At 41.2% G+C, this 14,543-nt stretch overlaps 1 protein-coding gene across 2 annotated transcripts in view; it reads left to right on the top strand.

Annotated features, from left to right (window-relative positions):
* CCNY (cyclin Y) overlaps nt 1-14,543 on the top strand; it is a 213,668-nt gene that overhangs the window by 183,117 nt on the left and 16,008 nt on the right. For both annotated transcript variants that reach the window (XM_004425203.3, XM_087420617.1), the window contains exons 5-7: nt 1,591-1,626; nt 4,959-5,016; nt 5,108-5,227. In XM_004425203.3, the coding sequence (XP_004425260.1) occupies nt 1,591-1,626; nt 4,959-5,016; nt 5,108-5,227 (214 nt within the window). The remainder of the gene's footprint in view (nt 1-1,590; nt 1,627-4,958; nt 5,017-5,107; nt 5,228-14,543) is intronic.

Here is a 14,543-nt window from a genome sequence, read left to right as displayed (position 1 = left end):
TAGAGCTGGAGAGAGAGAGAGATTTGGAAGCGTGTAAGTGTTTGTCTGATAGCGTGAGATTAGCTGTTGTCATGTTAAGTCACAGGTAACCGTCTCAGCCATTTGGAGTCCAGGCTGCCTGCCCAGTCTCTGCTTGGGTGCCGCCGCGTGAGCTGAGATGTCTGGACTGAGCCTCCACCTCCGTGTTGGTGCCCGGCTGGCAGTCTCTGCACTCTGAGACCCCGAACACAATCTGATACACCCAGTTAGCTGTGTTCTTAGCAGCTTAAAAAGTAAATTTTGGCCTCTTCTAAGTAGTTTTAAAGTAAAACAAAAATAGGGAAAGGATCTAGACAGTTGACAAAAGAGGAAATGAAAAGTTGGCCAGTCAACACGAATAACCGTCAACTTGATAGGTGGTTAAAGAAACTCAAATTGAAAACAGGTACGCTTTCTTCCAGTGAACATGTTTTCAAAACATTCAAGGTGAGTGTCAGCAAGGGTGAGGTGAAACAGACTCTGCTGGGAAGTGTACTGGTACGGTTTCTCTACAAAGGTGTTTGGCAATATATGTGGGGAGCCTTACAAGTATTAGTGAGTTTAGGTCAGGTAATTCCAATTACAGGATATTTTCTTATGGAAATAATATTGTCATAGGTTGCACAAATATTTATCTGTGAGGATATTCATTATAGTGTTGATTATAATTGCAAAGTATTAGAAACAACTTAAATGTTCAGTTGTAGAGGAGTGGTTAGTAAATTATCCAACTATATAATGGAATATAGTCAGCCATTTAACATCATGTTTTTGAAGAATATTTTAATGGTAAGAAAAACGTTAATGAGGATAAAAGTAGGCTGCAAGCTTGTTTGTTTACACTAATGTATAGATATAGGTAGATATCTATATATCTCAAGCTAATAGTAGTCATCTTTGGGTAGAGGGATTATTTTTCTTTATATTTTCTGTACTTTCCAAAATTTCTAAAATATGAATATAATACATTTTATAATCAGAAAAACATTATTGGAAAAAAATTTGGGGGACGAGAATGTCTTCATTAAATTCAGATCTTTTAAAATGTCAAATAACATTTTAAGGTAGTGTTACAAATACGAGTTATGTACCACTTCAGCAAGTGAATGAATAAGCTAGGCAGATTGCCAAGAGGTTACTGATTTAAGAGAAGAAAAGCAAACCACTGTGGCTAATATTCACATTTTATGGTAGAAATATCTAAAATAGTAGGTACTGAGTTGGCAATTTCGAAAGGTGTTGAATTTGCACCACCTGTTTTTTATTTGGTGCCTGTATTTTACAAGTGAGGAAAGCTTAAATTTCAGATAGAAAGAGACATTTGTTTCTAAACATCACTTGAAGTTTTGGTGTTTCTGGAAAAGTTTTAATAATTGCTGAAAATGAGTGCCAGATTGATTTACTTTGAAGAGTGCATTTTCCTGGTCAGCATCCTGAATTAAATGGGACTGTTAAGGTGTATCGTTTGATTTTTACTTAAATTTAAATATTTACGGTCAGACTGATGTCAGATACTGTGTAGCATCTTGACTGTGCGTATGAAACACTGAACTCCTGCGTTTTCTTTTGCAGTGTAGCTCTCGCCATATATTACCACATTAAAAACAGGTATGTGGCTGGGGAGTTTGTGCTGAAGATGTCACACGTTCTCTTTTATCGAGCTGTTCCTATTATGTTCTGGTTGGCTCGTATTTTCATGGGCTTTCTGAGGTTGGTGTGATTTCCCGATGCTGTCCAGGTGAGTGCTGACCTGCTTCTGAATCGAGGAAACCAAACGGTGTTTGTGTCTGAGGCCAGCAAACAGGACAACGCTTCTTGATGATGTGCGGCCTCCTCTTCACTCTTTATTTTCCATGTAATTTGTTTGAACTTTCTTTCTTTTATAAAATATTATTTTAAAAATTTACTGTGTGCAACTTTATCATGAAAAAAATGTTTAATTCATAGTTTTAATTCAGTAGAGGAAATTTTGGTATAAATTTAGACATAACCTATTTTAATGTGGTAGAAACCCTCTCTCTGAGATAAGTGAGTCTGGAGGTAGTTCAGTTAAGTAAAAAAGTCAGGGAGTCATAAGAATTCATTTAAAAAATTTACCTTTAACATTTTATTTCAACATAAAACATGTAAAAGTACAATTTTCTTATGTGGCATCAGATTTCTGCTTCGAGCATGAGGCACTGATTAGAGGATCAGTGTCTTGCTTTTATAAGCCACACCTTAATTCATCCTTTCCATATTTTTTTTTGTCAGTAATGAGAAAACGTGAGACATTTGCTGAACAATCTGAATGTAGAATCTTTTCGGTTTTGACCACACCTCATCTACAGCAGGTTTATTTTTAGTGATTTCCTTTTATTGGATTGTTCCAGAGCATCCTTCTTGGTTTTCGTAAGAACGAAGCCACTCTCATTGCACTTGTATTTCACTGATGACTGTGACATTTATGTATGTTATATGAGTATAGTTAACGAGTACAGCTGGTGTGAACCAGGTCTAGGAGCAAGCATGCCCTCATGGTGAGCATGGATCTCGCGGTGTGCGGTGGGGGCCACAGGCCTTCAGTCTCTTCTACAAAGGAGACGGGAGGGTTCTGGAAAGTCAGGGACATGGAGGTTGGATGACAGAGCTTCTAATGCACAGTGTTGTGGGAAAACAGAAATATCTGAAAGCAAACACCTGGAAGGGTGTTCTCTGTAATGACCTTTTTCCATATTGTAATTGTGATTCGTAGTTCTTTATGGTGCTTGAGAACTTTGGATTTAGGAATTTACAAAATGTAGGACATTGGAACTTTGAACCTGAACCAGAATAACATCAATGAAAGTGATTGGTCTTGCTACTTATTTCTGTGATAGTAGTTCAAACTTTTAAACACACAAGTCTTAAATAACAATGTAATGCCATTAGTAAAACTCAGATGTGTTCTCAAATGAGTTTTGCATTAGCATCTCTAAGTGATTTCTCAGTTCTTAGGCTATTATGGATCCCAAAGTTAATTTATAGCCATAGCTGATAATAATAAGAGCCCAATTAAGCACTTACCGAGCTCTTTACATGCATTATCTCATTTAATTTTTATAACAACTGCATGAGGTGATACTGATATTATCTCCATTTTACAGATAAAGAAACTGAGGCACAGAGAGATTAAATAATTTGCCTAAGATTACTCAACTAGTAAATTGGGAAATGGGGAATTGAACCCAAGCAATATACCACCAAGACTTTTAATCATATGCTCTACCCGGCTAAATGGTGATAAATTGGGCCAAAACTAACTGAGTGGAAGTGGAGAAAGTCCAGCTGAGAAAGTGAGCATTTGTAAACATGCATGATAAATTTACAGATGTAGCCTGGAGATCTCTCGGGAAGAGGTGGCATGACTGTGCAGCGTTTCTCCTTGATAAATTGTGCTGGCCACACTTCTGGAGCTGCTGAAAGGCCTGTGAGTGTGATAGAGACAGCACTTTTCAGCTGGGGTACATGGCTTTAATGGAAGTGAGAGGAAAACTCACTTCTCAGAGGAGTCAGTTTTTTCCAGAGTTGTTTTAGCTTAAATTCTTAATCCTCATTTATATTTTTGAACCTACAATTTCATTTTTAAAATTACTTCTGATAAATGTTTCTCTAGAGGACTCGATGGCTTTTTGGGGTTTCTTATTCGTCAGGAAAATTGAACAGGGCTGAATTGCCCCAGGACATGGGGTGCTGGTCCAGGCTTTGTCTCCCACACAGCTCCTTGAGTGTCTTGTAGGCTGTTCGTGAGATGAGGGGTCAGCTGATTCCTCACAGCTGGGGTCATCATACAAGGGAGTGTGACCAGGTGCACCCAGAAGGAGGTGTCTTTATGTTTTCAGACCCCGCTGTCGGGTCCTGCCAGGGTGAACCTTTCTTTTACTTGGGTTTATCTAACCAGGCTGCCTGTGTCCTGTAGGCTAGTGAAATGAGCACAGGTACGAATGCCCAAAGCTTTGAAAACAGTTCTTATTGTGCAAATATAGTGATGAAAATTGAGCTGTTTTGTTACGCTTTTCCTTTATCTTTTATGCAGACAGTAAATTTATAGAGCGGGAATTGTAGTGTTTGCGTTTGCTGTGATGGATGTGTTAGGGATAGGTCTGCAGCCTTCTGATATTCATGAGCCAAGTTGACATTGGAAGCACAGACTGTGGAAATTATATGCTGTTATGAGAAGCGATGGTTTCCAAATTGGGTTTTTAAAGAAAAATTTTTTGGCAAAACTCAAATGACATAAAACAGATGGAAGTAGAGCTGTCACTGGTGAGGTATGGATGGTCCCACAGGACCCTGCTGCCCGAGCTCTGTGCTTACCATGAAAGCCTCCCCTTTACATGGTTCTCTGAGTTTACCAGCCTGGTAACAACCAGCCGTTCTTTTATAGGTTTGTAGGTTATTGAGTTAAGCTTTTCTACGTGTCGCGTCTTGTTTTTCAGTATAAAATTGTGAAACTCTTAATGCAGTGGTTAAGTTGTGAAAACTTCAGATTAATCTCGAGGAAACGCTGAATGTTCGTTCTTACTCTTGGACTTCTTTTTCGTCAACCACAATGTTGTGATGGTTTAATCAGATCCATCAGCTTTTGCTCAGAAACAAGATGTTAAAGAAATTTAAGTCACTTGTTTAGATCAGATTCATTTGAAAACTCAGAAAATGAAAATCTAGATTTTTTACTTAAGTTAATTCAACTGAATATAGTTCATAACCTTTATTTCATGGACTATTCAAACAAAAATGATTAAATATTATACCCAAGAAAAACAAATTGTTATTCATGAATAACCAACAGCATCTCTTACATTTAGCACTGCCTTCTGTTTCTTGAAATACAGTTGAATCAAGATATATTTTTGTTTTATTGTGAATGACACTCATTCTTGCAGAACATAAACTCTGTTTTCTCTTATTTTCCCCACTAGGGACCCAGATGGAAGGATGCTCTTAGATATTTTTGATGAAAACCTTCACCCTCTTTCGGTAATCTCCTCCTCCTCGCATTTCATGGTATTGTTTTATTCTTGTTTGCTCTTATTGGGGGGCTGGTCATCTGAACGTATTTCCTTCCCAGAAATCCGAAGTGCCGCCAGATTACGACAAACATACCCCCGAGCAGAAGCAGATTTACCGGTTTGTTCGGACGCTGTTCAGTGCTGCTCAGCTGACGGCTGAATGTGCCATTGTCACCCTGGTGAGTGTCTTCCGGATGGCTGTGGCCACCCTGCTGGTCAGGGGAGTGGGATTCGAACCAGGGATCCTCACCAGGTGCCCTCGGGGACTGTGGCTTCGGCCTCAGGGTTGTCTGTTTTGCTGGGAGAATAGCGTATGCATCTCCCAGAGGAGGCCATCAAGTCTGTTCCACAGTCCCCACCTAAAGTTCATTTGTCAGCTCACATTCAAAACCAATAAATGCTGGAATATTAAATGCAAGTAAGGAAAACATCAGCTAAAGGAGGTCTTTAAGAAGGACTCGGGCCACCCCTCCCTGTTACCCTCTGGGTTCCTGTGGTTGATTCCCCACAAAGGTTTTAATAACATTAATAAGATATGAGCCACACACGTCCTACATTAAGACCTATGTAGGAAGCACTGCTGTATATTGCTAGCCTCTCTTTTGTGATTTCTGTGTAAATATGTATCTGTAAGATCTTCAGAGACCACACATGGAGGTAATCTGCACTTTAAGACTCAAGTAAGAGATAAAAATCTATAATCTTATTTAGATTCTTAAAACTTTAGGGACTCTTTAGGTCAGGTCTCATTTGGGAAGTAGATTTGACCATGGAGCCCGTTGTCACTGCTCTCTGACATTGTGTCCAGTCAGGTAGGAAGTGTGCTCTGCTTGTGAATGCGCTGTCCCGGGGGGAGACCAGAGAGCCGTTCCCTGTAGTTTCTGAGAAGAGATTATTGTCTAATAGAAGTTTACAGGCCCCCTGAGGACCTTTGTACCTCTGCCACACTCAGAGCTTTGTGCTCCCAGCTGTCAACAGTAAACCTGTGTGCTTGTTTATTAATTAGTCAATTCATCATTTGTTTGTTCATTCCTTCTCTCATTAAACTTGCCGCCTAAGGGTAAAACAGACATTCAACAAGTAGTCATTAGGTGATTTGGAATGATTATAGGTTATTATGTCATCATGGAGAAGTATATTTATTGCCCAGCTTTGTTCCCCCATAGGATTTCCAGTTCTTACAATAACACGCAACAGGGTTGAAGTTTTTATGTGGGGAAATTGCGACGAAGGGAAAAGGAGGTGTGAAAATCAGGTGAAACCATGGGAGAGAGTAATACTTAAATTCCTGCCCAGAAGAGAGGTGCATTTTGAAGCTACTGCAAGTGGAATGTGGTGGGGATTGTTTTACCTTGAATTCCTGAGAAAATGATGACCCGACTGTGACCCAAATAGCGCCTTATTGTTTAGATTCATCCGTGGAGGGGAAGGTCAGTGTCCTGTGGAGGACTCGGGCCTGACTTCTGATCCTGCAGCCTCCCGGCTTCTGCAGAGACGTGGAGAGAACTTCCACAGTGCACGCCCCTGCCCCCTGGGCACGGGAAGGTTGGGTAGTTTGTGTCTTTGTGGCACTAGTGGAGGGTGCGTATGTGTCAGTAATTATAACTCCTGAAATCTTCACTGTCCTGTTAGATACACCAGTGGCTTAGCAGGAGATTAGCTTGTTTGGGGGTCTTGTTGGTTACAGCCTACAGATGAGCAGCTCCGGGGTCCCGTGCAGTGGGTACAGCACTGCAGACGATCCTCTGGCTGCCACCGCTTGTGTTGGCCACAAGTCAGCCTGCGTGCCTGTGAGCAGAAGGCAGACAGATGTGTGCTCTGAGCAAGACCCTTGTGTAATTCTTCTTCCTTCTCTTGGGGCCCCTAGAGTTAGAAACAGCCATTCAGAACAGGTCCGGGCTAGAGTTGACAGAGATGCATTAATCTCTGCTTTTCTCCTGGGCATCCTAGGCGTCTTGGCCTGCGGCCCAGGAGGAGGCAGGGGTGGGGGAGGGAAGGACAGCCGTTAGCTCTGGCGCTGCTGCCCACAAGGAGCAAGACTGCAGCCTGCCTGTGGTGAGAGAGCGGCCAGTACCTCAGACACCTCGAACCTGGTTAACCCAAAGCAAATATTGCACAGCTTAGTTAACTTCGTTTTAAAAGAGTTACAGTAACTTAATATCACTAAGTATATTTTTTTAGCCTTGCAGGATGTGCTAAAATCCTATTCTCCTATTGCTACTGACTCGTGAGGAAATTAAAAAGAGGGTGAGGTAATTGAATTACATCTTACTGATTTATGATGGGGCACCCCAGGGAGAGCTGTGGGGAGCCAGAGTCACTGTGGTGAGGTGGGCAGAAGGCCTTCAGGTCCAGCTGCCCCTCCATGCATCCCATTCCTTCTCTCAGGGGTTCTTTGAGCTGGGTTATACTTAGAGCTGTGAACAGACACCCATTTTAGTCCCATGTGGTGCTTGGATGACAGATATAGCTCACTGCCTGTCTAAGCCAGGGATCTTCGGTTATAGGGCTGAGAAACCCACACAAAGAGGCCAAGGCAGAGGGAGGTGTGCTGGAAGGTCGGGAGGCCCATGTACCCCTTGTCCTCTAGGACCGGGAGCGCATCAGGCGTACAGTGAGATCAACACCAGGGTCCTCTCTCCCTCTGTCTCCCTGGGGCTGCCTCATCTCGCCTCTGCTCCCCGCTGTGGGTCTGCAACATTAACCTTCAGGCCGGCTGCTGGTCGGGCGTGGCCGAGAAGTAGCTGTCCCAACCCTGACTCGGCACCGCTTTTTCCTTTAGGGCCCAAGGCCGGCTAACTCAGCCCCTTGTGTTTAGTCCAGATTTTGAAGAGGGGATGAATTTTGATTGGCTCAGTTCCTTTGGGCTCAGATGTTCACCCTTAGAACAATTGGTCATGACGCAGAGGTGACAGGAGAAAGGGGCCCAGGGCTTTGTCCTGAGCCATTATTTTTCTCACTCTGTACTCTCCTCAGCTCAAAACCTCCAAGTGGTCCCCTACCTTCCTCAGAGGAAAACATAGGAAAGCCCTCAAGTGGCCTACAGGCCCCAGCAGGATTAGGCCTCCTCTTCATCTCAGCTCCCCTCCCCCCGTCACTCTGCTCCAGCCGCTCGCCCTCTTGCTGTTCCTGAACACACCAGACATGTGCCTGCCTCAGGAGGGTGGCGCTCGGCTCCTCTGTATGTGTGCGGGGCGCCTCCCTGCCCCCCTTCAAGCCTTTGCTCAAAGGGCTCGCAGCCTTTGAATTTGCAGCCTCTCCCTACATTCCCTTCTCATCAGGTCCTGCTTTGTGCTTCTCCTCAGCACTTACCACCAATGAACATTCTTTAGGTTTAACTCATTTATTCTATTTTGTTTATAATAGAAGCTCCATGAAAAGGATTTTTTAAATTTTTTTGTCTGTTTGGTTCACTGCGATGTGACCAGCACCTGGAACACAGCCTGGTACATGATAAATGCTCAATAAGTAGTTGTTACATGTGTAAAGCAAGCGCAGGAGTAGCTGCCTGCCGGCTGAAGTTAGTAGAGCTGCTGTTCCTCACACTCTGCCCGAAAGGTAGGGGCGTTCCGGAGCTTCTTGCTCGCATGCAGCCCTCCCCAGTGGTTTAATACCCTTAGCCTCGGGCCTGTCTTCCCCTGCTTACGCTCTTAGAGTGAGCATCCTGAAGGGAGGGCGGCCTGGTCTTCAGCTGGGGGGACGTCGCTCCACCCAGCCCGATTGAGGGTTGCCTGCAAGGTGGGTTCTGTCTGGAGAGCTGCGCCGATGGGCAGTGGGAGGGAGAAGGCGTCCGTGATTGATGGAGAGGAGTCGGGCGTCGAGAAAAGGGCAACGACAAGAAATGGAGGTGGCACAGTGAGCACTAACCGGACAAGAGGAGGTACACTGCCTTCTTAGTAATTCCTTATGTTTTATAGTTTTATTGAGCTATGGTTCACACACCAGAAAATCCACCCACTTAAAGTTAGCACTTCAGTCTTTTTTAGTATCTTGTGCAACCATCACCACCACCTAGTTTCAGGATATTTTCATGACCCCATAAAGAAACCCCTTACCATTTAGCAGTCACTCCCCATTCCCAACCCCTACCCAGGCATAGGTAACCACTAGGCTATTTTCTGTCTCTATGTATTTGCCTATTCTGGACGTTTCATATAAATGGATTCATATAATGTGTGGTCTTTTGTGACTGGCTTTTTTTAACTTGCCTTAATGTTTTCAGAGTTCATCCACGTTGTGACAAGTATAGTATTTTATTCTTTTTTATTGCCAAATAATATTCCATTTATGGATATACCGTGCTTTGTTTATTCATTCATCAATTGATAGACATTTGAGTTGTTTCTGTTTTTTAGCTGTTGTGAATAATATTGCTGTGAACATTTGTATACAAGTTTTTGAGTGGGTATATATTTTCATTTCTCTTGGTATATACCTAGGAGTGGAATTGCTGGGTCATATGGTAACTCTGTGTCTTAACTTTTTGAGGAACAACCTGGCAATATGGCTGCACCATTTTACATTCCCATTGGCAATGTTATGAGGGTTCCAGTTTCTCCACATCACATCCTTCAACCTTGTTATTGTCTGTCTTTTCGATTTTAGCCATTCTAGTGGGTGTGAAGTATTCTCGCATTATAGTTTTGATTTCATTTCCCTAATGATTGATGAAGATCTTTTCATGTATTTTTTGGCCATTTGTATATCTTCTTTGGAGAAATGTCTCTTCAAATTCTTTGCCCATTTTTGAATTGGGTTGTCTTTTTATTGTAAGAATATTAAGAGTTGTAAAGAGTTCTTTGTATGTTCTGGATATGGATCAAGCCCCTTGTCAGATATATGATTCACAAGTATTTCCTCCTATTCTCTGGGTTGTCATTTCACTTTCTTAGTGGTATCATTTGTAACGTAGTTTTCATTTTTGTGAAACCCAATTTATATATTTTTTTCTTTTGTCACTTGTGCTTTTGTTGTTGTATCTAAGAAACCATTGCATAGCCCGAGGTCGTGTGATTTACTCCTGTGTTTTCTTTTAGGAGTTACATAATTTTACCTCTTACATTTAGGTCTATGATCCATTTTGAGCTGGGGTTTTTTTTGAGGTAGGGGTTCACATTCATTGTTTTGCGTGTGGATATCCAGTCGTCCCAGCACCATTTGTTGAAGGGACTGTCCTTTCCTCATTGAATTGTCTGTCACTCTTGTCAAAAATCAGTTGACAGTAAATGTGAAAGTTTATTTCTGGACTTCCAATTTTATTCCATTGATCAATATGAATATCCTTATGTCAATACCACACACTGTCTTGATTACCATAGCTGAGTAGTTGAAATCAGAAAATATGACTCTCCCAACTTTGTTCTTCTCTTTCAAGGTTATTTTGGCTATTCTGTTACCCTTGCATTTCCGAATGAATTTTAAAATCAGCTGGTCAGTTTCTGTAAAACAAACAAAAAAACAAAACTAGCTGGGATCATTTTGTGGAATATTGTAGTCTTAACAATACTAAGTCCTCCGATCCACGAACACGAGGTGTCTTTCCATTTATTTAGATTTCCTTCAATGTCTTTTCCACAGTGTTGGTAGTTTTCAGTGTACAGATCTTACACTTCTTTTGTTAGGTGTTTAATTCTATTTCATGCTATTGTAAGTGCAGTTGTTTTCTTAGTTTCATTTTCAGATTGTTCATTGCCAATGTATGGGAATACAGTTTATTTTTGTAGATTGATCTTGTATTCTTCCATACTGCGGAACTCATTTTTAGTTCTAATAGTTTTTTACTAGATTCCTTAGAATTTTATATATGTAAGATCATGTCATCTGCAAATGGAGATAGTTTTACTTCTTCCTTTCCAATCTGGCTGCCTTTTCTTTCTTTTTCTGGCCTGATTGCTCTGGCTATAACCTCCGGCACAGTGTTGAAGAGAAATGGAGAATACACATCCTTGTCTTGTTCTTGATCTTAGGAGGAAGGCTTTCAGACTTTCTCCATAGAATGTGGTGTTAGCTATGGGTATTTTGTAGCTGTCCTTTATCAGATTGAGGAAATTCCCTTCTGTTCCTAATTTGTGGAGTGTATTTTTATCTCTTTAAAGAGTACTGGATTCTGTTAAATGGTAGTTCTGCGTCTTTTGAGGTTGATCATGTGGTTTTTGTCCTCTATTCTATTGGTCTGTTAAATCAACTTTGCATTCCTGGGATAAATCCCACTTGGTCATGGTAGATAATTCTTTCTGTATGTTGCTGAACTTGGTTTGCTAGTAGTATGTTAAGGATTTTGGGGTCTATATTTGTAAGGGGTATCGGTCTTTGGTTTTCCTGTGATATCTATGGTTTTTCAATCAGCATAATACTGGCCTCATAGAATGAATTGGGAAGTGTTCCTTCTCCTTCTGTTTTTCTGAAGGGTTTGAAAAGGATTGGTATTAATTCTTATTTAAATATTGGTAGAATTCATCACTGAAGCCATCTTGGCCAGGATTTTTCTTTGTTGGAAGTGGTTTTTTTTTTTTTTTTTTTTTGGTGAGGAAGATTTGACCTGAGCTAACATCCATTGCCAATCTTCCTCTTTTTGCTGAGGAAGATTGGCCCTGAGCTAACATCTGTGCCCATCTTCCTCTCTTTTGTATGTGGGACGCCACCACAGGATGGCTTGATGAGCGGTGCGTAGGTCCATACCTGCGAACCCCAGGCCGCCAAAGAGCGTGAACTTAACCACTGTGCCACCCGGCAGCCCTGTTGGAGGTTTTTACATTAGCAATTCAATCTCTTTGCTTGTTACAGGTCTAGTCAGATCGTCTGTTTCTTCCTGAGTCAGTTTGTGGCTTTCTAGGAATTTGTCCATTTCTTCTGTTATCTAGTTTATTGGCATACCGTTGTTCATAGAATTCCCTTATAATCCTTTTTATTTCTGAAAGTCTGTGTAATGCCCCCTTTTGTTTCTGATTTTACTAATTTGAGTCTTCTCCCTTTTTTCTTGATTGGTCTAACTAAAGGCTCAATTTTGTTGGTCTTTCCGAAGAACCAACTTTCAGTGTTGTTGGTTTTCTCTGTTTTTCTATTTATTTCATTTATTTTCACTGTAATCTTTATTAATTGCATCCTTCTGCTTGCTTTAGGTTTAGCTTGCTCTTCTTCTAGTTGCTTAAGGTAAGAAGTTAGGTTATTGATGTTTGAGATCCTCCCTTTTTAATACAGGAACTTACAGTAATAAATTTCCTCTAAGCTTCAGCTGTGTTGTGTAAGTTTTGGTATATTTCGTATTCATTTTCATAGATGTATTTTTTAAAATAAACTTTTTATTTTAGATTTACAGAAAAATTGTGAAGCTGGTTCAGAGAGTTCCCATATACCTCACACCCAGTTTATTAACATCTATAATATTATATCATATAATATATCTTATTAACATGTTATATTAGTGTAATATATTTGTTACAGTTAATGAGCTGATATGGATATGTTATTATTAACGAAGTTCATGCTTTATTCAGATTTCCTTCTTCTTGCCTGTTGTCCCTTTCTTTTCCAGGATCCCCTCCAGGACACTCCTTAGCATTTAGTTGTCCTGCCTACTTAGGCTCCTCCTGGCTGTACTGGTTTCTCAGACTTTCCCTGTTTTTGATGATCTTGACAGTTTTGAGGAGTACTGATCAGGTATTTTGTAGAATGTCCCTCAATTGGGATTTATCTGCTGTTTTTCTCGTGAGGACACTGAGATTGTGTGTTGTGGGGAGAAGAACTGCGGAGGTTTCCATTTAATCCCATCCTGTGGGAGGGCCATGCTGTCTGCGTGACTGATCACTGTTGACAGTAGCCTCGATCTCCTGGCTGGGGTGGCGGTGGTCAGGGTCGTCCAGTGTGAAGTTACTGTTTGTCCACTTTCCAGCTGTCCTCTTTGGAAGTAAGCGGCTGTGTGCAGCCCACCCTTGAGGAGGGACGTTAGGCTCTGCCTCCTTAGGTGACGTGTTACTTGTGACTGGAAAGAGTGTTAGCTCAGTGTGTCAGGAACACCAGTCACGGGTCCCGGCTTGGATGGCCTGGGCAGGGTCCAGTCATTGCTGCACGGCCACCGGTGCCTCTGCCACCGTGCCCCTTGGTAGCAGCCCCAAAAGTGCCTTTTGGAGGCTGGTTCTCTGATGATGAAGTGACCTGTGGAATCTTCAGTTCTGAGCCCAAGACTCCCTTTTTGGGTCACTTTAATAGTTTCTAAGGAAGTCAAAAACTGTTATTCACATGGTACCTATTCAGTGACAAGTCCAAATATCTCATGCATGTATTTCTCCAATTGCTAGCAAATAAGAAGCAGTGGTGAAGTTGTCAGCTGGCTAAACTCTGGGTGATAGAGACTCTAAGATTAACTGGCCTAGCGTTACTCTTTAAAATTGGATTGGAATAATTTCAGCGTCATCGGGGTTTTGGTTACACATATCCTTGATTCCATGAATTTGCATTTTATTTCCCCCCAAGCCTTTGAACAGTTTTGTTTTGTGCAGTCAACTGAATGCTCTATAATTGCTCACTAACCTGTATTCTCTAGAGACTCCTTAGGATAGTCCTTCTCATAAATTTAAATCTGAAAATTTAATTGAGCAAGAGTGTCCTATTAGCAATGGTCTAGGGATATTGTTTAGAAAAAAAATCAATTGTATATTATTTTACTTGGCAGGAAATTCACATACCCAAGTGGGAGTTTACTAAAGAAATTGTAGCTGATCCTTGAATATAGCTTTACTGGCAAGTTCTGCTAAATTACATGCTATTAAGTGGAGCTTATTGTGAATGTGTTATCTCCCAGCATGACAGCTGCCTTTGCTGGGTAATGGAGAGTACTATTATTTTTAATTCCTTTAGTTAGCCCTAATGGGATATCAGATATGATAGATGCCTGTTGGTTTTTTTCAAACATTAAATATTATCTTAAATATCATCTAGTGTATTTATTAATATCTATCAACTAAGGTGTAAAGTAAGTAAGAAGAAGATTGAGTAGCCACTTTTTTGCACCAAGCGGGTGAGAATCTATTTCAGGGGAGAGCTTGGAGAGATTTGCATAGCTCGTGTCTATAATATAAAGGACTAGAGTCTTAGGGATTCGGGCCAAGATTGTTTCACAGCCTCTTTTTTCTATTGCTTTAAAAATCTGGAGGCTTAGTTAGATCCAGTCTCAATCTTATGCTCTTAGTACAGTTTTGTTACACTTTTTTCTGACTCTCTCCTTGGTAGAGAATGAGAAGAGTTAGTTGTCCACCTTTATAAAATAATGCAGTCTGGAGTCTCAAGCGGTCTGGCCTGGATCTTTACCTGAAGAATTACGATTTTCCCACAAATAAAAATCATGGTCTAGAACATTAGCTCACCTTTTCTGCTCATTTAGTGTAATGCATGCCATTAAAAATTGAAAAGATTCGTGGGCTCTATTCAGTGCCCTAGTTTTTTCCACCACTGATTGTCACCACCAAATGCTGTTACTGTTCAACGGCAGATGTGTGGAAA

Source organism: Ceratotherium simum, chromosome 32 (genome assembly GCF_057802395.1).
Source record: "Ceratotherium simum simum isolate JZ-2026a chromosome 32, ASM5780239v1, whole genome shotgun sequence".
In the NCBI taxonomy this organism is placed as follows: domain Eukaryota; kingdom Metazoa; phylum Chordata; class Mammalia; order Perissodactyla; family Rhinocerotidae; genus Ceratotherium; species Ceratotherium simum.
This window is presented reverse-complemented; position numbering and strand designations above follow the sequence as displayed.